A 23,849-nucleotide genomic window follows, 5' to 3' on the forward strand; every position below is an offset into this window, starting at 1 on the left:
TATGTGAATTGATTTGTGTCTTGAGTGGTTGCACTGTGCCATGATTAGCTGACCAAGTTGTTTTGCAGTTACTGATTCCAGTCCTTTGCTACTAGTTTGGTACCCATATGCAATATCCAGTGTCCACGTGCTGTATATTTCACATTCTGTCTTCTGATTCATATTTCGTCTTACACTAGTAGTTTTCAAGTAATAAATACAAATTTAACTTCAACTGTGTCCATTTTGTAGAGCAAAACAAACAAGTGTCCTACTACTTTTGCTGTTATGATACTACACTGAAGGCAAAAATAATAGGTCCTTAAGTATTGGGAAAGTGTCTATATTCTGCCTTTACATGCTGCCATCTGAAGTTTAGTCCAAATATTTGAAGCTAAAATCAACAAAATGGAACGTTAACTTATAAAAGTTTTCAACTTTTATTTGCATATAAAACAATTGAAATAGGTTCACAATAAATTATCAGCATGTTTCCATAGAACTTCATGTATTTTGAAAGTTACTGTGAAAAAAATCCCATTAACATAAGACTTTTTTGTGAAAGGTTGTAACAGCCAGGTATAAGGAAACCTAGTGAATATGCAGTCTCTTCAGTGGTGAATTTAGTAAGGTTACTCTGTTAAGAAAACAATTTATCAAAATATTAATGGAACAAATCATATGGAGAAACATAGACAGCAAAATACTACTGAATTAACTTTTCTGAATTATCTTAATTAAACCGGCTATTGTGATGCCTTTTTTTTTTTAGATACAGTTTGAATAATGTGTCAAACAGTACAAAAGAGTCTCAAAGGTCTATAAATGACCTTTTAATCTTCTAGCACCAACCCCCTAAAATACTAATAGTTTCTGGCATGCAACATAATTACCATTATTTGTTCTGTTGAGGTGGCTGTGTACAATTTTTTTCCCTTTAACATATGAGCCTGTAACCATTTTCCATGATGATAATTTAGGCAACTGGACACAAGCCTAAAAATATATGCACATAAATTTTCCCTTTTAGCAGTTCCTTAAGTGTTTTTTTTAATTGCCCTCTTACGTATTGGAGTGTTCACACTTCTTTTTGATATTAGCCTTCTGAAACGACTAATTCCAGGAGATCTCACTTCAATAGCTTCCATCTCTTCCTGAACAGGAGTAAACTCTGGTTGAGCAAGATGAGGTTCTGGATAGGAGGACTGGGAATATTGGGCTGGTTGGGGGTAGGACCCATGAACTATATACTGCTGTTGCTCACCATCATAAAGTTCCTCTGGGTCATAGATTTGGTAGGAGTTATGTGGCAATTGCACTACGGGGATGTCTTGATCAGTTGCATCACCGTATCCACCTTGACCCACCACCAGCAAAAGTATTTATATGGTTAGCACAAAAAGAGGGGAGCAGAAAATTAAAGTAATAATTAGGAAATTGGAATATTACATCTTTAAATACAATACATTTAATTCACAAAAAGAAACTGAAAACATTTAACACAAGCAGGAGAGATTGGAAACAAACCTGCCACTCGACAGCCAAGTTAGTTGGAAATCATCACCAAAAATTACACCATTGTGCTTATTATATATTAAAGCAATTTGTCTGCTTTACCAGATTCCAATTATGTCCATAAATGGACAGAAAAGGTCAGGCAAACTTTAATTTTAACAGGACAAGGAAGCTAAGTGCATATACAGCAGTAACACAAAGTCTGTTAGTGGCAGTCAATATTGTTGATGTAAAGTATAGGGCAGTTCAGTATCCATTTCTGACCTTCAGCCAAATGAAAGGAAAAATGCAACCAGAATGAGCCTTTCACCTTCTGGAGTGGAAGCCATTGTAAGGGATTGGGCCTTAAAATAGGAAATGAACAATAGAGGGTGGGGGTAGAGAGGAGAAAAGGATGGGAAGAGACGAATAACAAAAACATACAGATTAGTAAAACATACAAACTAAGCTGTCTCATGTATTACATTTGTAGTGACTAATATCTTACTAAAACAGAAAATTAAAGTCCAGTATCATGACTGTGTCATAATTCCTGTTAATTTCCTTCCATTGCCTCTATATATTATAATGGAAAATATTACAATACAGGATCCCTAAATGTTACAGAAGGGATTTTAGAAAAGATCCTGTTTTCTGGATTGTTTCATTGGTTATTGATGAGCACGTGCATCCTTTCAGATAACAGTAGTTTTTGTTTAGTAGAGTTCATGCTTTCATGCTATATAGAAGCACATGAATGAGGAAACTGGGTAATATGTTTCAAAGACTACAAGACTCCACTGTCACAAACATTAGAAAATGGAGACTCAACAAATAAAACATTCAGTTGACATGTAGTGGACGCATACAATCGGACAGTGCCACAAACATACACACGACAATACAGATGCACTTCATTCATGGTATAGGCCTTCTGGGTTTGATGTGAATTTTCTTGTTTCTTACTCTGTTACACTCTTCTCTTAGTGTAAATCCATAAATCAGAGCAGAACTAGACCCATAGCTTTTCAAGGGGTATCACATTTTAATACAAGGTTTTATCAAAGGCCTCCATCTTACTTTGGCTGTTGATAAAAGTACTACACTTCCTTCTCATCCCACCCCTTCTACAAAGCTGACTCCTAAAGGCTGGATAAAGACTATTTACACTGAAGAAATGTACTCACCTCCCATATCATACCCAGCACAAGAGGAAGGATCACAGTAACCAGGTGGGCCAGAAGGACCCTGTGGACCAGGAACGCCTGTATGACCAGCTGGGCCTCGTTGGCCTGGGGATCCTGGTGGCCCTGGGCTGCCAGTTCGACTTTCACCAGAAGGTCCTGCATAAAGTACATGCATGAAACAAATAACTATCATCCTTAGTAAAAGCACTGCCTTTAGAACATCCTGGCAGCACTGGAAGCCTGCTAGGATACCACGGCTCTGAGAATGCTGTAAATACCCAGGGAGACAGCTTCACTAAAGAGGAAGGGACTCCTGGGAATTCCTTAAAACTCCCCCAGCAAACTGGGAAGAGTTTTGGGTGATTACCCTACTGCTGATAAGCCTCACATCCTCTCTGGATACTGCTGAGTCATCCGTACCAGAGAGAGTTTTTTTATCCTGAAAGTTTATTTTAATACTTCTGATAAGCAAATGTTTTGTAGTCAAGGCTCAGCAGATTGCACCAAGTGTCAGGTAACTCTTCAGGGAGGATAGTCACACATGAAATACTCTGCCTTTCTAGCAATATATTCAGTGTGGGAAGTCCTGGCTCTACTGAAGTCAAATCTATTTTTTCCACTGATGTCTGTTGGGCCAGGATTTCACCCTGTATATTTTATCGTGAACTAAGTATAAACCTTTCCAGCAGTCATAAATGTTTCAATAAGAAACCAAATATAGCCACTCCTGATCATCAATCCCTTATTCCACAAAAGCACATGTCCTTTGGACAAGTCGTTTATTGGAGGCAAAGGGAGAATATGTGTGTGACTGATACAGTGACATCATGTTATGATCCTGGGTTGTGATGTCATGACTCAAGCATTGTGACACTGAGATGCCCAGCGTAGATTTGGGACACTAAGGGTCCTGCTGCCTAAGCCTGCAAGGTGCTAGACAGATCCCTGAAAATCTCAACTGGCCTGCAAATACTAGGCTGGGTTACAGTTGTGTTTTAACCCTAAGAGCTCTGGAGAACGATAACTTTACCTGCAGGCCCTGGTGGGCCTCTGGGCCCTTGTGTTCCAACACCTGGGTTGCCTCTTTCTCCTTTCTCGCCTGGTAAACCTAGTGAAATAGTAACAATCAGAACAACAGCTTTAACATAGGCTTTATAAACCGGCTGCTTGTCTCAGTCATCTTTCCACAGACTGGTGTTTGGTATTGAAAGTGGGGGATCCCATCTCTCCTTTCTGCTATAGACAGTCTACCAAAGGGAGGGGGCACAACTTTCCTAGGCCTGCTGCCAGTATGGCTCCAGCAGGATAGAAAGAGAGGAAGCATAGGCCACACTGCCCCAGAGGATCAGCAGAGAAGGTGCAGCAGGGGGCCAGCAAAGGTGGCTTTACGCCTTGCTACTTCCAGTCTGCTCCAATACAGCCTCTGGAATAAATTAAGAGTAAGCCCCTGGGGCTTAGGCACTCAGGCATCAGGACCAAGGTAGCTGTGCATGTGCCCAGCAGCAGAAATTTGGGCACCTTAGGGATTTTACGAGCAGAAATGTAGGCACCTAGGGAATGTAGGCACCAGCTGAGCAAGGATTAGTTTGAAATTTTGGATTTATGTGCCTAAATCCCTTTGCAGATTTAAGCCTTTATGTCTAACCCATGAATTTATGGAAGTCAAAATCTTTTAAAAACTCACTCATTTAAAAATTCCATTAAAAATGAAATGCTTCTTTTTAGCTGTGCACAGCAATTAAATTCAGTGCCTGTGGCCACCTCTCCACTTGATGGCTGTAATGCAGTGCCGTTTCTTCTACATCTGGGGGTAACATTAGACTAAGGCCTATGTCAGAACGTGTTAAACGTGTTACCAAATGTTCCTTTTATCATTTGAGAAATATTACCAGAGTACACCCCAATCCCTGCAGCCCTGACCTGGAGATTGGAATTCACGCCTCTATAACTGCTATACTTGATTACTGTAATTCTTCATTTCCTGAATTGCCTGCCAAAATGTATCTGCAAACTATCATAGCAACTCAACAGTCAGGATTCTGACCACTTAGCATGCAACTCCTACTCCAGAGTCCTCACACTGGCTTCCAGGATGATGTCATGTTCATCTTTAAAGTCTTGCTCTTATCATGACCAACAGCTGGGTTCTGTTTTGCTTATTTGATATTTTTCCCTCAGCTTACTAAGCTCCTTCGAACAGGTGTTAGCATTTATCCCATGGTTTAAAGTCACAAATGGCCAGGGTAAAATTTTCAAAAGTGCCTAAGTCTCATTCTTAAAGTAACTTAGGTCCTAGAATCCCCAATCCTATTGCAAGGCAATGGGACTTAAGCTCCTAAGTCATTCAGGCACTTTTGAAAATTTTAGCCCAGTGTTCTTTCTTCTGCACTTCTTAGCAAAGCAATATTTTGCCTGCTGGTCTCAGGGCTCCTGAAGTTCTATCCCTTTCATACGTCTGAGCTGAAGACTTCTCTTTGAAATATAGCATTTGGTTACTATGTAACCTTCAATTTCTTTGTGAAATGCTATGAGACACCTTGTGTGAATGGTTTTATTGTACTGTACATGTGGGAAGTAGTCCCAGATTGATATAACCCACATGTTAATTCCTGTGAGAGCCTGCCTCAGAAGCATGCTAAACAATACTTATGTGATCAGGGGCTGAATTCCTCCTGCTTTTAAAAATGAATTCCTTGTGCCAAATTTTAGCTCTGGATTCCAAATGCAAAATATTTTCTAGGTATTACTGAGACAGTTGATGTGCCATGGTAGCTGCAAAAAAGGAGACTAAACCCTCCATTACACTCTGTTAGTTTTGTTGTGGGTACTACAGCAAGGCAAATGCATTTAAAGTGCCACAGTAGTACATGAGAAAGACAAGGTGGGTGAGTCAATATCTTTTATTGTACCAACTTCCGTTGGTAAGAGAGACAAGCTTTCAAGATTACACAGAGCTTTTTTTCAGGTGCGGGAAAGGCACTCAGAGTGGTCACAGCTAAATACAAGGTGGAACAGACTGTTTAGTAGAAGTAGTTAACATACTTTCTCAGAGATCATTCATGGTGAAGTGGCTCATTAACTCTGCAGTCATAATTTTCACATTCAACAACAAACACTTTGTCCAAACATGAGAACAGTCATGGGTACTTGGATGCTTCCCTAGTATGCCAACCTCATCATGGGCCACACTGAGGAAGAACTTCTGGACATGAAACCAATGATATATCAATGATATTTTTATTCTCTGGACTGATGACCTAAAATCCCTCAGATCTCCATCTCAATTTCAAGAACCACCACCCAGCCATCAAACTCTGTCTAGAACACTCCTGCACCAGCATCAACTTCCTGGACACCATAATTGACTTCAACATAGAATCATAGAATCATAGAATATCAGGGTTGGAAGGGACCCCAGAAGGTCATCTAGTCCAACCCCCTGCTCAAAGCAGGACCAAGTCCCAGTTAAATCATCCCAGCCAGGGCTTTGTCAAGCCTGACCTTAAAAACCTCTAAGGAAGGAGATTCTACCACCTCCCTAGGTAACGCATTCCAGTGTTTCACCACCCTCTTAGTGAAAAAGTTTTTCCTAATATCCAATCTAAACCTCCCCCATTGCAACTTGAGACCATTACTCCTCGTTCTGTCATCTGCTACCATTGAGAACAGTCTAGAGCCATCCTCTTTGAAACCCCCTTTCAGGTAGTTGAAAGCAGCTATCAAATCCCCCCTCATTCTTCTCTTCTGCAGACTAAACAATCCCAGCTCCCTCAGCCTCTCCTCATAAGTCATGTGCTCTAGACCCCTAATCATTTTTGTTGCCCTTCGTTGTACTCTTTCCAATTTATCCACATCCTTCCTGTAGTGTGGGGCCCAAAACTGGACACAGTACTCCAGATGAGGCCTCACCAGTGTCGAATAGAGGGGAACGATCACGTCCCTCGATCTGCTCGCTATGCCCCTACTTATACAACCCAAAATGCCATTGGCCTTCTTGGCAACAAGGGCACACTGCTGACTCATATCCAGCTTCTCGTCCACTGTCACCCCTAGGTCCTTTTCCGCAGAACTGCTGCCGAGCCATTCGGTCCCTAGTCTGTAGAAACAATAGAACCCTCCAGACAACTATACACAAGAAACCCACAGATCACCATGTTTACCTTTACAGATCCAGTAACAACTCCAAACACACCAAGAAATCTGTTATCTACAGCCAGGCATTCAGATACCACAGAATATGCTCCAAGGAAAAAATACAGGATACATACCTAAACACACAAGTTCTCAACCTTTTTCTTACTGAGCCCTTCTTCCCCTCCTCCAACATACTATAAAAACTCCATGGCCCACTTGTGCCACAACACCTGTTTTTCTGCATATAAAAGCAGGGCCGGCGTTAAGGGGTAGCAAGCAGGACAATGACCCAGCGCCCTACCCACAGTGGGCACCGCAAAGCTAAGTTGCTCAGGTTTCGGCTTTTGCCCTGGGTGGTGAGGCTTGAGGCCCCAGGCTGCAAGCCTGCACAGCAGGACATTGGTTTTCTGCGCTGGGCCATAGCAAGTCGAACGCTGGTCATGCTTAGCAGACCCTCTGAAACCTGCCCGCAGCCCCCTACAGGGCCCCGGACCCCTAGTTGGGAACCACTGCCTTAACACACTTAAAATTACCTTTATCAAACAAGGACTCCCCACTAGAGAAGTAGATTGCGTCATGGAATGGGCCACCCAAATACCTCAAGAAAACCTGCTTCAATACAGAAAAAAAAACCAAAACAACCTTCCAACCCAGGGGTGGGCAAACTATGGCCCGCGGGCTGGATCCGGCCCCTCAGGGCTTTGGATCCAGCCCGCAGATTGCCCCCCATGGTGCCACAGGCCTGTGCCGCTCTCAGAAGCAGCTGGCACCAAGTCCCTGGGGCCCCGGGAGGTGGGGGCGGGCAGAGGGCTCCGTGCGTTGCCCTTGCCTCCAGGCACCGCACCCCGCAGCTCCCAGGGACGTGGTTTCAGCCACTTCCCGGAGTAGCGCAGCATGGTGCCAGGGCACACAAGCAGGCAGGCAGCCTGCCCTGGCCCTGGTGCACGCCGCTGCCACCCCAGAGCCGCTTTAGGTAAGCGGCGCCGGGACGGAGCTCGAACCCCTCCTGGACCCTGTCCCCCAACTCCCTGCCCTAACCCCCCTGCCGCACCCTGCACCCCTCCTGCACCCCAACCCCCTGCCCTGAGCCCCCTGCTGCACCCTGCACCCCAACCCCCTGCCCTGAGCTCCCTCCCGCAGTCCGCACCCCTCCTGCACCCCTGCCATGAGCTCCTCCTACATGCCGCACCCCTCCTGCACCCCAACCCCCTTCCCTGAACCCCCTCATACACCCCGCATCCATCCTCTGCCCCAATCCCTTGCCCTGAGCCCATTCCTGCACACCACATCCCCTCCCACACCTCACATTCCCTCCCATGCCCCAACCGCCTGCCCCAGCCCTGCATACAATTTCCCCACCCAGATGCAGCCCTTGGCCCAAAAAGTTTGCCCACCCCTGCTCCAACCTCACACACTAAGGGTATGTCTACACTACCCGCCGGATCGGTGAGCAGCGGTCGATCCAGCGGGGATCGATTTATCGCATCTAGTCTAGATGGGATAAATTGACCCCCAAGCGCTCTCCCATCAACTCCTGTACTCCACCACCGCGAGAGGTGCAGACAGAGTCGACAGGGGAGCAGCAGCGGTCAACTCACTGTAGTGAAGACACCACGGTGAGTAGGTCTAAGTACGTCAATTTCAGCTATGTTATGTTGCGTAACTTAGATTGATTCCCCCCACCTTGTGTAGATCAGGGCTTAGTTGTCACCTACCATCCCAAACTGGAACCCATACAGGGTGTCATCAAACAATTACAACCCATACTTGATGGGGACCACATCCTGAAAGAAATATTTCCTGAACCCCGACTTCTGGCCTTCAAACAACCTCCCAGCCTCTCCAAGCTCATCATTAGAAGCAAGCTCCCCACAGACCTGGACTCACCAACTCAAAGTCTCGCCAGATCCTGCCATAATAACTGATGCAAAACCTGCAGACATTCCTCCACTGCTACAATGATCAATACCCCCCCTCCACAAGATCCCTGGGCCCTTTCGAATCCATGAGCCCTACACATGCCTATCACAACATGTGATGTATCACATCCAGTGCATTAAATGCCCCAATAACAACTATGTGAGTGAAACCAGACAATCACTACAGTCCCAACTGAACAAATAGAAAAATGATAAAAGACAAAAATACCCTATCTCCTGTGGATCACCATATCTGACCTTTCAATCCTTGTCCTCAAAGGAAACCTGCACAACACTTTCAAAAGACAAGCATGGGAGCTTAAATTCATAACTTTGCTAGACAAACACTATGTCTCAATAAAAGACACTGGATTTATGGCTTATTATAACAGTCTGTAACCCATTAACTCCCTTTTTTTTGTCCTATGACTGCAGAGGTGTTAACGGGCCACTTCAGCTTGGATGGTCTATTAGAAAACATGTTAACCACTTATGCTAAGGTCATGTCTACACTTGCCACGTAAAGCGCAAAAAGTCCCTTTTTTGTGCAAAAACTGCGGAAGTGTCTACACTTGCCAATGACTTTTTGCGGTGAAACTCAGAATTTCACCGCAAAAAGAACACCACCTCCACGAGAGGCATTCAGTTCTTACCAGTGAGACTTCTGCGGTAATGTGCAAGTGAAGACATGTTCTTCCTGTTTACACAGCTTTTAACAGCTCTGCTGCTCTGACACCACGTAAACAGACATCTGCCCCTCTCCCTGTAAAGCCCCAGGAACTCTGAAACTCCTCTTCCTGTTTTCTTGGCAAGTGCTCACTTATCATCTGGCCAGGTGACAATGGCTGCTCCATGGAGCAAATGATCCCCTGCTTGAAGAAATGCTCAGCTACTGGAGCTGATCAGTGTTTGGGGAGAGGAGGCTGTGAAGGGACCCAGGATGCCCCGTGATCAGCCTCCCCCCCCCCCCCCACAAGACCTATCCTCAAAATAGAGAGCTGCACTGTGGGATAGCTGCCCTCAGTGCACTGCTCTCATCGGCGATGGAAGTCCTGCAAATGTGAACACGATCTGATGCCTGTGGAAGTAAGTGAGAACACAAACCAGCACTTTTCTTTTACCAGTTCCCTATCGCCGATGAAACTGACAGCGCAAAAACTCTGCAAGTGTAGACATAGCAATCTGTTCCACCTTGTATTTAGCATGACACTCTGAGTACCTTTCCTGGATCTGAAGAAGAGCTCTGTGTAGCTCAGAAGCTTGTCTCTTTCACCAACAGAAGTTGGGGCAATGAAAGATATTACCTCACCCACCTTGCCTCACTGCAAACAATAGTAGTACGTGTTTGTTCTGGAAGCAAATGCTGGCACATGCAGCAGGCAAAGTCTGCACGAGTGCATTGCTTTGTTCATGAAAACTGTAAAAGACTTGCCTGCAGTAAACATCTGGAATCTATGTGTATATTTAGTATAAGCCCCATTTTAAGCTTACACTAAGCCAGCAATAAAATAGTGCTTCAAAAAGCAACTGCCACAAGAGCTTTCAAACCACAACTCTTCGCACACTCAATTATTATTCCTTCACATACACATATACACCAGGTGAAATTATATCAATAAGCAATGGCAAATTTGAAACATGGCTATTCAAACTGAGAAACTATGTACTCTGTGGGCTAAACTCTGAGGTCTTCACTTGGATTTTATTTAGTCTTTACTCAGGCAAACTCTCACTGAAGTCATATGCATGGCAAACACCCAAAACAGCACAGCAGAGCATAGGAAAATTAATCTACTTCAGGTTGCTTGTGATCTAAATTCCTTCCTGAGTAAAAGCTAAAGCTAAGAGAGCCTCCTCCAATCGTAAAACTCATAAGAGGGAGCCAAAGAGTGGGACATGCCATCTTGTGGAGAATTCTCCAGAATTTTCTGTTGGGGGTGGAATTCTTAGATCCAAACATTCATAGAGTTTAAAAGGGCAATTAGATCATCTGGTATGACATCTTGTGTATCACAGGCCATTAAATTTCACCCAGTTGCTCCTTTATTGAGCCCAATAACTTGTGCTTGGCTAAAGCATATTTTCCAGAAAAGCTACCCGACCTAATCTAAAAATATCAAGAGATTGCAAATCCACCACTTCCACTGGTAGTTTGTTCTAATGGTTAATCACCCTCACTGTTAGAAATTTGTGACTAATTTCTAGTTTGATTTTTTCTGGCTTCAGCTTAGCCATTGGTTCTTGTTTCTCTGTTAGATTAAAGAGTCCTTTACTATCCAGTAGTTTCTCCCCATGACAGTACTTCTTCTTTCATGTGTCAAGAGAGACGATTAGTGATTTTCCAGTAACTATGTCCAGATTAGTGAGACAGCAGGTAGCTTTGGGAGATGATTGATGTAGGTCTGAGATGCCGCCTGCAAATGACCAAAGCTGGCACTGATTTAAAATGTGGTCTACAGTTTCTGACTGGTGTTCACAGTCACACTCTGCCTTGTCTATCATCTCCCAAAGGTGTGAGAGATGACAGCATCTGCCATGCAATGTTCTAAAACGGTTCAATGTGGACCATTAATTCCAGGGCAGGTTGAAGCCTGGAAGTTCTTTTGTGGGGTCAGCAATCAAGTGTGTGTTTGGGACATTAGCATTATCCCAGATTTCTCTCCAACATGGATGAGGATTGAATGGGGACACTTTAAGAGCTTTAACTCAATCCCCAAAAGACATGCAAGATTTCAGATGTGTTTTCATAAGGTTATGGAGAGCCTCATGAATTGGTAAATTCAGGTTGACCATAGTTTGGTTGTACTCATGAGCTGTACGTATGTCTCTCCAGATTTTGGATAGGGGTATATGAGCAAGAGTGGGCAACCATTGAACAGGTGTTGATTTTAATGTTCTAGTTATGATTCTCATCATGGAATTAAGATGCACATCCAGAGATTTTGAATGTGAGCTGCCAACCCAGACTGGTGCACAATCTTCAGTGGCTGAGTATACCAGTGCTACAGTTACTGTTCGAAGTGTGGGTGCACCGGCACCCTATACTGTGCCTGCAAGTTTTCAGACAAGTCTAGACCTTGCATTTACCTTTTCACGTATCTTTTCCAGATGGGGATTAAGAGTCAAGCATCTTTCTGAGGTTGCATCCAAGCAGTTTGCATAGGGCTCATTTCAGACCCATTGACCACAAAAAGATGACATTAAATTGTTCTTGGCAGCTTTGTTGTTTAGGTGAAAAGTTACTACTAAGGTTTTGGAGGAGTTGGGGTGGAGCTTCCAGTACTGAAAACATTCTGTCATTACCCTGAGGTCAGTGGAGAGGGCATTGCCGATGATGGAGAGTGCTTTGCCTTATACAGCAGGAGCGATGTCATCAGCATAAATGAATTTACACAAAATTGTGTTGGGTAAGTCCCTAATGTAGGTGTTGAACAGAAAAGGAGCCAGCACGGATACTTGAGGTAGACCATCCTTGAGGATGTGTGCTTTGCTGAGCTGCCCATTCAGAAGGACACCATATATGCAGTTGCTCATCATTTGATCCCAATCCTTAAAACGATCTAGTTTTAACCAGTTGGCACACTGAGACAATATCAACTATTGGTATTCATCACATCTAGTAAAAGCCTATGAGGACTACAGTGGTTGACAGCATGCTTAATGGAGCCTTGTTTTATTTCCAAATCCAAATTAACAAAAGTTCCCTCCCAAAGTGTATCTTCTGCTGCAGCAGCTGTTGCATCCACAACAATAATGAATGGGAAGGCCTCATTCTTGGGCAATATTTTGTCATCACAAACTATTACTTCTAAGTTCTCCATCATTTCTGTAATAGCTTTATTGTCCGTGCTGTTTCTTGCAGATTAATTTTTACAATCAATAGCATTATTTGTCCTTCATTTTGTTAATATAAATGTGCTTAAACCCTGTGCGATTTCTGCATACTCTAAGAAACTGTTTAAACGGTGCAAAGATTTACACTATGGAGGCAGCTCTCCTACAGCCCACATTGGTTTTCTCTCACTCATCCAGTTTCAGTCAGTCCCCTGTTTGTTTCATCTTCCCATCTCCCTCCTTTCTTGTTCCCTCCTCCCTCTTTTCCGATACCCTGGAACAATGTCTATCGTTGTTCCTCTTAAGTACAGAAATCCATCGCTGACAAGCTTGCACTCTAAATCTCATCTCCTCTTACACTAGGGTCATTCGAATTATGGTCTTGAGGGCTTAGAGACTTGTGGGGGAGAAAGGGTGGCAAGTTCAAAGGTCACTCAAAAGTGTTCTACTCCGAACAATATAATATTAGTTTTCTGGCTACCAAACAGGACACGTGACCTATTAAGCTCCAGGATGTGAACAGCCATTGGACCAAATTTTTTAAAATGCCACTTATTGGTTATTGTAATTACAAGAACAATGACTCTTGGCTCTTCAGTAGGGCCTTTCCTGTGAGGATCTCAAAACATTTCACAGTCACTGACTGATTTAGTATCACAGCGCCATTGTGAGGCTACTTTTATTATTTATAAAGTACATCAAAGCATGCCAGATGTCTCACAGATTGGAACAAAGTCAGGCCCCACAGAGTTTGCTATTTAATTAGACAAAGCAGACCAAGGAGAGGGCAAAGGGACATGATATAAATATAGGTAAAAGGATGAAGGGAAAGTTTGGCAAGTGGCTGGTTAACTGCAAAATTTCATTTAATTTTTTGTTGTTTTGCCCCACCCTCTTCATTATCCTCGCCTTTTCACCATCTGACCCTGATCCTGCCCTCCCATCTCTAACAGTACACTCCTTTCCCATCTGATCAATGTGTGTCATGATGGTATTATAATTTAGGAACCTTTAGTCCAATTCATTTCAAATTTAGTAAGAAAATTCTACCTTTTCCCCAGAACTAACCTACCAGTTTTGAAGCTGATATTCTTTTGACTATACAGTAGTGCCTTCATTTGCAGGGTGGAGGGCAAAAACCAGATTTCAAAAGGAAACACATTTGGAGCTGTAAACTTCCACAACCCCAGAATTCTGCAAAAAAGGCAAACCTCTTGCACCATGTGCATCTTCATATGATCATCAATCCTTAGCAGCAGTTGTATCAATCCCAAATGTGATTCTACCCAATCACACTCTGTAAAAGGTTGCATTAACTTGGTGATTGGCAGTTTCCATAGCCTTCAGTGTTACCCAAACATTGCGGCTTAGGACCAGCCCTGAACTAGAGAGAAAACTATGTTCACATGATAAAATTAAGTCAGGTAAGTAAAGTAATCATATTATGGCAACATGGTGATATATATTACCATACATTTTAAGTATTCAGCCTACCTCTTTCTCCTGGTCTTCCTGGCTGGCCAGGATTGCCTGGAAATCCAGGTCTTCCTGGTGCTCCTTGTTCTCCCTGTGATCCAGGAGATCCTGGTCGACCTGGCTCGCCAGGAGGTCCTGGGATAGTTCGTTCTGAGACAGACTGACTTGGAATCTGGTTCAGAATTGAATTATATCTGGCCATGTGACCTGTGGGGGGGGGAAAGATTCCATCAAATTCAGGACAGAGTGGATAATCTGGCTCAGGGGTGTTTGAAGGGAGTAGGTTGGTGAAAGGGGTGCTGGAAGGCTCTTGTCCTACGGGGGAGAAGTTAAGAATGTGGTCTGTGATGTATGCTAGTTGTGGTGATGATAAAGTGTGTACTTGTGGGTGGAGAAGTATAGTGTGTATACTCTTAGGTCGTCAAAATATACACAGAGGGCAGGCACTGTTCAGTGGCCTAGGGAATACACTGTTAGAGGGGAAGTATTCTTCGGTGGCCAAGTGTGTATGCTGTTAGAGGGTAGGTAGTGTTCAGTGGCATAGGGTATATATTATTAGAGAGTAGATACAGTTCAGTGGTATACAGTATACGCTGCTAGAGGATAGGTATTGTTTGGTTGTCTAGGAAATACTCTGTTAGAAAGTATGTAGTCTTCAGTGGCCTTGGGTACATGCTCTTAGAGGGTATGTACTGTTCGGTGGCCTAGTGGATATGCTGTTAGAGAGTAGATACTGTTCAGTGGTCTTGGGTACAGGCTGTCAGAGGGTAGGCACTGTTCAGTGCCTTGGGTACACGCTGTTAGGGGGTAGGCACTGTTCAGTGCTCTAGGGAATACACTGTTAGAGGGGAGGTACTCTTCGGTGGCCTAGGAAATACACTGTTAGAGGGTAGGTACTTTTTGGTGGCTAGGGAATACACTGTTAGAGGACAGGCATTGTTTGGTGGCCTAGGGAATATACTGTAGAGGGTAGTAATTGTTTGGTGGCTTTTTGTTTTTGTACCAGCTACAGATCTATTCTGTAGCTGTACAAACAACCACCTAAAATTCGAACATAAGAGATATTGATCTACTTACCTTGGATGAGCTGTTCACACACCTGATGAGCAACTGCACGCACCATTGCCTGGGACTGAATGTCACCCTGGATAACAACACCACCATAGCAACACATTTCTTTTATAGTACTTTTATCTTGAATGTGCTCAGAGAGCCTGTGAGAGGTATGTCTTTATGGTCCCTATGTTACAGATGGGGAAAATGAGGCAGAGAACCTCTGGGACTTGCCCAAGGATGTTGATAACAGAGTTGGAAATGAGAAACTCCTGTTTTCAGACAACAAACAAAAGGCTGGGGATGGTAACCACAAAAGAAGATCATGGGATATGCTCACTGATACACGCACATTGTTACTTTCTTTTTTAATTTTATTAAAATTTAGAGAGAGGGACAGAGATCAGTGAAGAAGAAAAGTTTGTCAGATTAGATCTAAACTTGCCCATAGCTATGAGTAGACTGAATGTAAATTACTGCGGGGGGGAGGGAGTTTATGGGACACAAGGTCAGATTGAAATGTGTTTGTGGCTGTTGTACAGAGTACTTACCCGCTCACCCCTTTCCCCCTTTGCACCAGGAGCACCCTGTTAAAAGATTAAACAAAGTTAATTCTTACCTTTCTCTCTAGTTCTAAGTACTGTATGTTTGAATCTCCAAATATTAGAGTATTACAGTGAAAGGAAGGAAAGTAAACAACTCAGTTTTAGAACCCTATTTAACCCTGGCGAACAGACGGCAATGTTCTCTTAAATATGCTCTTTCCTTTTCAACACCAGCAGGTATTTCTCTTTCCGTGACTGAGTAGCAGACGGTTACCTTTCCCAGCTTTTTTCTCTCCACTGTTCCTCATTTCTGACCCTTGAGTCCGGGAAAACTCATCCTGCCTAATGTCTGTGAGTGCTGTCTCTTTCTCAGAGCTAATGTAGCCAGGATGATATTCTGGAAACACAGAGGGGCTTCTGTTCCCTTGCTGCTAAATTCACCTTCCTCTTCACACTGTATTCTGTTACATGGGTTGTCTCTAAAACGGCACTGGGGCCAACAGCAGTGCGGACTGAAATCTGCTGCACAGGCAGAAATGTACCCGCTTTTGAACCTGGCCATTCTGTAGGTTTTGGTGGATGCAATCCTGATTTTCAGTCATTTTTGACCTCTCCAGTAAGACTTCAGGCACTCACAGAGTTTGGCCTCATATGACCTTCAGGCATATCTGCACTTACGAAAATTTAGACCAATTTCTGGAGCATGTGCCTATATTATTGTCAATAATCCAGTTCCAGGTAAGTTTTTGAGCTCACCAAATCTCTTAATTGGGCATTTAATTATTATAATGGTAGAGTATGATGAAGAGAGTGTTAATGTATTATCTTTGCTTATATTTTATCATCAGTCACTATATTCCCATTTATATATTTCAAATGCTTCTGTTAGTATAAATCGACAAAGCCGACTGGATGTTTGAAAAAAATCTAAAATTATTTAGTATTCTACAAATCAAGCCAGACGTGGAGCTGGACAATGTCAGACTTAAATATTTTCTAGAACATAAGATTATAACATCTATTATGATATATAAAAATATTTTTAAGCAGGCTACATAAGGAAACAAATGTTAAAATGTTAAATTCATAATTTATTAATTCAAAATATTTAGCTGAATAGTTACACCTAAAAGGCCAACTGAAAAACTCCAAAACTATCACTAGTGTGGAATTTATACCCTCATTTTATAGATTTTTTTTTACTTAAAATATTTTCTTTCATGTATAAAAAAAGACATTGACATTTAAATGGTAGAAAAATTGAGCATTATATCCTGAACAGAATCAAGAGCCCAAGGGCTCTCACTGACATCAATGGCAAAATTTTCTGTAGTTGAAGCCTGTAATTACATTTTAAAAGTGGGTCTGATTCTGATGTCATTTATACCCATGTAAATCAGGAGTACACTCACTGAAGTCAACAGTGTTACATTGGTGGAAAATCAGTATAAATAAAATCAGAATCAGGCCACTTTGAAAAACTGCTGTCTTTGTGGAAAGTGTTAAGTCTAATAAAGCAGGCACATTTTATTTTCCTTAGCATAGTTTGAAATGGAAAGAAAATTAAACGGCTACATTCAAAATATGAATTCCCATCCTGTATGCTTTTAGCCTTTAAGGACAATGTCTTTTCTTGATGCTTTCATGCATATATTTCTACACAACATTTTAAGTCAGACCAAAAGCAAAACAAAACTAAACAAAACCTAAATTAACACAACAATGGGATGTTTCGTTTAGTCATTAATTGCAATCAGCGTGAGGGTTTTATGAGCAAATGGACCACAATTCTGGGCCCTGTGTAGCTCTTTGTAATGGATAACAGTGAAGATTAGACACTGAATAGCACAGCACTGCAAATATATAAGGATTATGTTAGCTTACTTACAGGAGGTCCAACACCACCTTGTGGTCCAGTGTTTCCCATAACACCTGGAACACCAGGAGCACCAGGTATTCCCTAAATGGAAAAAGAAATAGAAAAGAGTTAATTGTGACATCCAACATCAATGAGTTCTTATTGACAAAAATATTTAAACACAATTTTTGTACTATATGGTCAGCATCCTAGCTACAGCAGTTCCACAATGGTGAATTGGTCATTTGAAAAGTGAGAAGATTATGCATTATCCATAGTACACTACATTAGTTTATTGCTGCTAAATTTAGTCCTTTATCAAGTCCTATGGATCCACTTTCATGTCCATAATAATAGAAGCCAGAGATGGAATATTTATTTCATTGTTTTCTTTTTTTAAATTACCATTAAAATATAAATGAATTCTGAATTAATAATCCTTATTAAAAATCAGAGAAAAGGTCAATTTACAAATTTGAAGAAATTAAGACAGCCAGCAGATTGCCTCACACTTCAGCTCCTCAAAGAATTGAAACATGAACTATATTTAAAACTATACACTGTTTGGAGACCCCATACAATAGGCACAAGAAGGTGAATTAAGAATGAAACTATAGCTGTTCTAGATGAGCTTTGCACAGTGATGAATATTCATTAATGTGATGCATTAGTTAATGTCAGCACAAAACAGGTAAAGAAATAGGTGCTAAGCAATATTTATTTGTTTAGAATTATGCAAATATCATAAAGGGTAATATCACTATTATTCAGCTAGTAACACATTCTTTTTTCAATGTGTAGCTACATAATTTCACAAAGGAGTAAAAGGCCCAATCCTACAATCCTTAATCAGACAAACCTCCCTTGGACTTCAGTGAGTCTGAGAGTCCAGGGCTGTGGGGCAAATTTTAACCCAGCACTTGGCCTGAGTAACTAGGGAGTGGCTGAACAAAAAAAAGAATCCACCCCTCCCCAGATTGCTGAGTAGTTATGGAACAACCATGTGGAAGTTACTGCAGCTTGATGTTCTGGAATCATTGAAGAGTTTACACAGCAATGGATCCTTTGGCCTTGCCTTCCTCCAGGTCCACCCTGTCCCCATCTCACCCCTCCATATAAAATGTAACCACATCTGTTCTGCTACCATGGCACTTCCTGTGACTGTAGCTTCGGGGGCAAGATTTGCACCTACATGAATCCTCAGATCTTATTTCCCAAATGGGTTAGGTTCATTGCCTCTCCCCTCATGGATTTTCATCTGGTGTGCTGACCAGTCTTTGAGAATGCTGTTGGCCTGTGCTAGTCAGCTGATCACTGCACTGACCTGAAGATGGACTAGTATTTTATAGCATGCTCACACCTTGTGAATCTTTAGTTATTTTTAATAATAGTTATGCATTTAAATGAATGGCAAGTGAGTACTTTGTAAGTCATAACATAATGGTAGCATCAATTCACAATTTCCTTGCTTTTGTTAAACTTAAAACCTTTACAGTTATTTCAACTGTTTTTTCCCCCACTCCTGTAGGACCCCAAAGTAGTAATGATGTTAGAGTGGTAGCCAAGGAATGGGGAAGGGGAAACTCAGGAGACTGCAGGTGGACTTTTACTTTCTAAATATTTTATTTTCTTGTCACTAACATGTAAATAATAGGTTTCAGAGTAGCAGCCGTGTTAGTCTGTATTCGCAAAAAGAAAAGGAGTACTTGTGGCACCTTAGAGACTAACAAATTTATTAGAGCATAAGCTTTCGTGAGCTACAGCTCACTTCATCGGATGCATTTGGTGGAAAAAACAGAGGAGAGATTTATATACACACACACAGAGAACATGAAACAATGGGTTTATCATACACACTGTAAGGAGAGTGATCACTTAAGATAAGCCATCACCAGCAGCGGGGGGGGGGGGGGGAGGAGGAAAACCTTTCATGGTGACAGGCAAGGTAGGCTAATTCCAGCAGTTAACAAGAATATCAGAGGAACAGTGGGGGGTGGGGTGGGAAGGAGAAATACCATGGGGAAATAGTTTTACTTTGTGTAATGACTCATCCATTCCCAGTCTCTATTCAAGCCTAAATTAATTGTATCCAGTTTGCAAATTAATTCCAATTCAGCAGTCTCTCGTTGGAGTCTGTTTTTGAAGCTTTTTTGTTGAAGTATAGCCACTCTTAGGTCTGTGATCGAGTGACCAGAGAGATTGAAGTGTTCTCCAATTGGTTTTTGAATGTTATAATTCTTGACGTCTGATTTGTGTCCATTCATTCTTTTACGTAGAGACTGTCCAGTTTGGCCAATGTACATGGCAGAGGGGCATTGCTGGCACATGATGGCATATATCACATTGGTAGATGCGCAGGTGAACGAGCCTCTGATAGTGTGGCTGATGTGATTAGGCCCTATGATGGTATCCCCTGAATAGATATGTGGACAGAGTTGGCAACGGGCTTTGTTGCAAGGATAGGTTCCTGGGTTAGTGGTTCTGTTGTGTGGTGTGTGGTTGCTGGTGAGTATTTGCTTCAGATTGGGGGGCTGTCTGTAAGCAAGGACTGGTCTGTCTCCCAAGATCTGTGAGAGTGATGGGTCGTCCTTCAGGATAGGTTGTAGATCCTTGATGATGCGTTGGAGAGGTTTTAGTTGGGGGCTGAAGGTGATGGCTAGTGGCGTTCTGTTGTTTTCTTTGTTGGGCCTGTCCTGTAGTAGGTGACTTCTGGGTACTCTTCTGGCTCTATCAATCTGTTTCTTCACTTCAGCAGGTGGGTATTGTAGTTGTAGGAATGCATGATAGAGATCTTGTAGGTGTTTGTCTCTGTCTGAGGGGTTGGAGCAAATGCGGTTATATCGTAGCGCTTGGCTGTAGACAATGGATCGAGTGGTATGATCTGGATGAAAGCTAGAGGCATGTAGGTAGGAATAGCGGTCAGTAGGTTTCCGATATAGGGTGGTGTTTATGTGACCATCGCTTATTAGCACCGTAGTGTCCAGGAAGTGGATCTCTTGTGTGGACTGGTCCAGGCTGAGGTTGATGGTGGGATGGAAATTGTTGAAATCATGGTGGAATTCCTCAAGAGCTTCTTTTCCATGGGTCCAGATGATGAAGATGTCATCAATGTAGCGCAAGTAGAGTAGGGGCATTAGGGGACGAGAGCTGAGGAAGCGTTGTTCTAAGTCAGCCATAAAAATGTTGGCATACTGTGGGGCCATGCGGGTACCCATCGCAGTGCCGCTGATTTGAAGGTATACATTTTGTCACCAAATGTGAAATAGTTATGGGTCAGGACAAACCACACACCACACAACAGAACCACTAACCCAGGAACCTATCCTTGCAACAAAGCCCATTGCCAACTCTGTCCACATATCTATTCAGGGGATACCATCATAGGGCCTAATCACATCAGCCACACTATCAGAGGCTCGTTCACCTGCGCATCTACCAATGTGATATATGCCATCATGTGCCAGCAATGCCCCTCTGCCATGTACATTGGCCAAACTGGACAGTCTCTACGTAAAAGAATGAATGGACACAAATCAGACGTCAAGAATTATAACATTCAAAAACCAATTGGAGAACACTTCAATCTCTCTGGTCACTCGATCACAGACCTAAGAGTGGCTATCCTTCAACAAAAAAGCTTCAAAAACAGACTCCAACGAGAGACTGCTGAATTGGAATTAATTTGCAAACTGGATACAATTAACTTAGGCTTGAATAGAGACTGGGAATGGATGAGTCATTACACAAAGTAAAACTATTTCCCCATGGTATTTCTCCCTCCCACCCCACCCCCCACTGTTCCTCTGATATTCTTGTTAACTGCTGGAAATAGCCTACCTTGCTTGTCACCATGAAAGGTTTTCCTCCTTTCCCCCCCCTGCTGGTGATGGCTTATCTTAAGTGATCACTCTCCTTACAGTGTGTATGATAAACCCATTGTTTCATGTTTTCTGTGTGTGTGTATATAAATCTCTTCTCTGTTTTTTCCACCAAATGCATCCGATGAAGTGAGCTGTAGCTCACGAAAGCTTATGCTCTAATAAATTTGTTAGTCTCTAAGGTGCCACAAGTACTCCTTTTCTTTTTATGTAAATAATAGATTGTCTTGTGTCCTGATTTTGGCTAGTTCTAATAAAGTAATAAAGTAAAAGCCCTTGTACATTTTTCAGTGTCACAAGCCTTCAAATAAGGAATTCAAACACAGACTATGAATGTCTAAGGTGCGTGCAAGATTCCTTCCACAAAGATATCTTCTATCTAGTCAGTGTTAACAGCAACAACTTTAGGGTCAGATTTTGCCACACTTGCTCATAATGTGTAGTACGTTACCCACTGATTTCATCTGCCCTACTACAGAACATAAGTAAGACGGGCAGAATATGGCAATTAGAGAATATTTAAAACCATCACAGGCAAATTGGCCCGTGGTTCTCTATAACCCTACACTACAAATCTTGCTAGTAAATATATCACTCCTAAAAATGTATCTTCCAGAGGCAGATTTATAACACAAGGAATAAAATTCTGCCCTCAGATGAATGTGTACTGTTCCTACTGAAGCCAGCTGAGGTCAGACTCTGGCCTCTAGTTGATCTCTTAATTATTTTGTGAAATGTTTGAATACATTCTACAGGGCTTCAGTTGCATGACCTGGGGCAATGAACTCTGGTGGCTCATGTCAGAGAACAAGTCCAGATTGGAACTTCCCACAAGACAAGAGTCTCTGCCTCATTTCAATGCCAAGGGCTATTAGTCCACTTTACACAATGCAGCTACTTTACTTACCACAAGATGGCAGCCTATTTATTGAGTGACTCAATCTCCCTTTGCCATGGGGGAGTCGTATCTCAAGGTAAGAATCCAAAGAATTGGCATAGCACGGTCAGCTCTCTGCCAAGCTCATGATTAATCTGAATTCTCATCTCCAGTGCAATTGGCTATTTAACCCCAGCTGGCACAGACAGCAACCTACATCCTGAAAAGACCTCAACTCATACAGTAATAAATCCCACATAGACAGTACTTACCACTGGCCCAGGAGGACCTTGGGGCCCTGTGGGTCCATCTTTGCCAGGCAGACCCTAGGGAAGAGGAACATGGAAATTAATCAACAAGCTTCTTAGAAGAGTTATACTCTCCAAGTCCAGATAATTTCTTCTAGAAGGCAACTTACTTTTAATTTTGTTATTAAAAGATTTTGTTAAGTAAGAAAGAAAGAAAGAAAGAAAGAAAGATTAGTTGGGGATTGGTCCTGCTTTGAGCAGGGGGTTGGACTAGATGACCTCCTGAGGTCCCTTCTAACCCCGGTATTCTATGATTCTATGAAAGAAAAAGAAAAAAAAAATCCACCCCATCCAGAGGGCCAGCAGAAGCCTACATACCATTCAAGTCCCACCTAGAACCTCAGAACAATGTTTAAGTGGGATGAAGTGGTACGTAAGCCTGGTGCTGGAGCTCTGCAAAAGGGCAAATTTCACCTATAATGTTGGATGAGAAAGATTGCTCTTTTGTGAATTTTAAGCACTCTGAAAACTCTTACTAAAATTACCTGAGATGGATCCCAATCCTACCAACTCTTCTTCACACAGATCATTGTTACTCATGTGACTATGCCCATTGACTTCATGATGAATGCATTATCAGAAAGGAAAGTTTCATTGCCCAGAAATAATGCACAGCTTTACTGGACACCACAGAGGCCCTGATTCAGGAAGCTGCTTAATGAGACTTCATTGGGCATATTCATGAATGAAGTTACACACTTAAGAACCTTCCTGAACCAGAGCCAAAGACTACCCCAATACTAGAGAGCAAACTACTCATGACAGAAAGTGTACAAATGTAGAAGAGTAAAGGATATTTATGCATATTAATCTGGAAGCACATTTTTCCATTAACATACTCTAAATCATAACCCTACCAATTGTTCTGATCATTAGTCCAGATCCAATATTTGGAAAAGTTTGCTAGCTCTAAAAGCATTTATACTAGTCCACTAAAAGGCTTCCAACCCTGACAAGTTACAATATATTGTGCGCAACCTTAAAAAATAAATCACTTAATGCTGGTTTTCTTCTTTCCCTCCTTCCTCCTCCCCTTAAATTCTGATGATTTTAGCAATGGATAGGTGACAAACTACTAGATGCAGAGCCGTCCCTTGGGTAGGGCAAATTGGGGCGACCACCCCAGGCCCCGCGCTTTGGGGGGGCCCCATGCTTTGATAAAATTGGGACTGTCCCATTATTTAGCCCTTTGTCCTGCATCCTGACTGATGTACGATCAGAATGCCATTTGTCCCAATATTCAGGTGAGGAGGCGAATGGGCAGATGGGCGGGGTGAGGAGGCAGGTGGGCGGGCAGATGGTGCCGA

The 23,849-nt window shown here is 42.5% G+C and overlaps 1 protein-coding gene across 4 annotated transcripts in view; it reads right to left on the bottom strand.

Annotated features, from left to right (window-relative positions):
- Positions 1–405: 405 nt before the first annotated feature.
- COL14A1 (collagen type XIV alpha 1 chain) overlaps positions 406–23,849 on the bottom strand; it is a 181,332-nt gene continuing 157,888 nt past the window's right edge. For 3 of the 4 annotated variants that reach the window (XM_043507395.1, XM_043507394.1, XM_038393129.2), the window contains 8 exons: positions 22,507–22,560; positions 17,510–17,581; positions 15,628–15,663; positions 15,101–15,167; positions 14,042–14,230; positions 3,691–3,768; positions 2,661–2,816; positions 406–1,336 (listed from right to left, as the gene is read on the bottom strand). In XM_043507395.1, the coding sequence (XP_043363330.1) occupies positions 1,017–1,336; positions 2,661–2,816; positions 3,691–3,768; positions 14,042–14,230; positions 15,101–15,167; positions 15,628–15,663; positions 17,510–17,581; positions 22,507–22,560 (972 nt within the window). In that variant the 3' untranslated portion in view covers positions 406–1,016. Of the gene's footprint in view, positions 1,839–2,660; positions 2,817–3,690; positions 3,769–14,041; positions 14,231–15,100; positions 15,168–15,627; positions 15,664–17,509; positions 17,582–22,506; positions 22,561–23,849 lie in introns of all 4 variants that reach the window. The other variant, XM_038393131.2, reaches the window with a different exon arrangement.

The sequence above is a fragment of the Dermochelys coriacea genome, chromosome 2 (genome assembly GCF_009764565.3).
Source record: "Dermochelys coriacea isolate rDerCor1 chromosome 2, rDerCor1.pri.v4, whole genome shotgun sequence".
In the NCBI taxonomy this organism is placed as follows: domain Eukaryota; kingdom Metazoa; phylum Chordata; order Testudines; family Dermochelyidae; genus Dermochelys; species Dermochelys coriacea.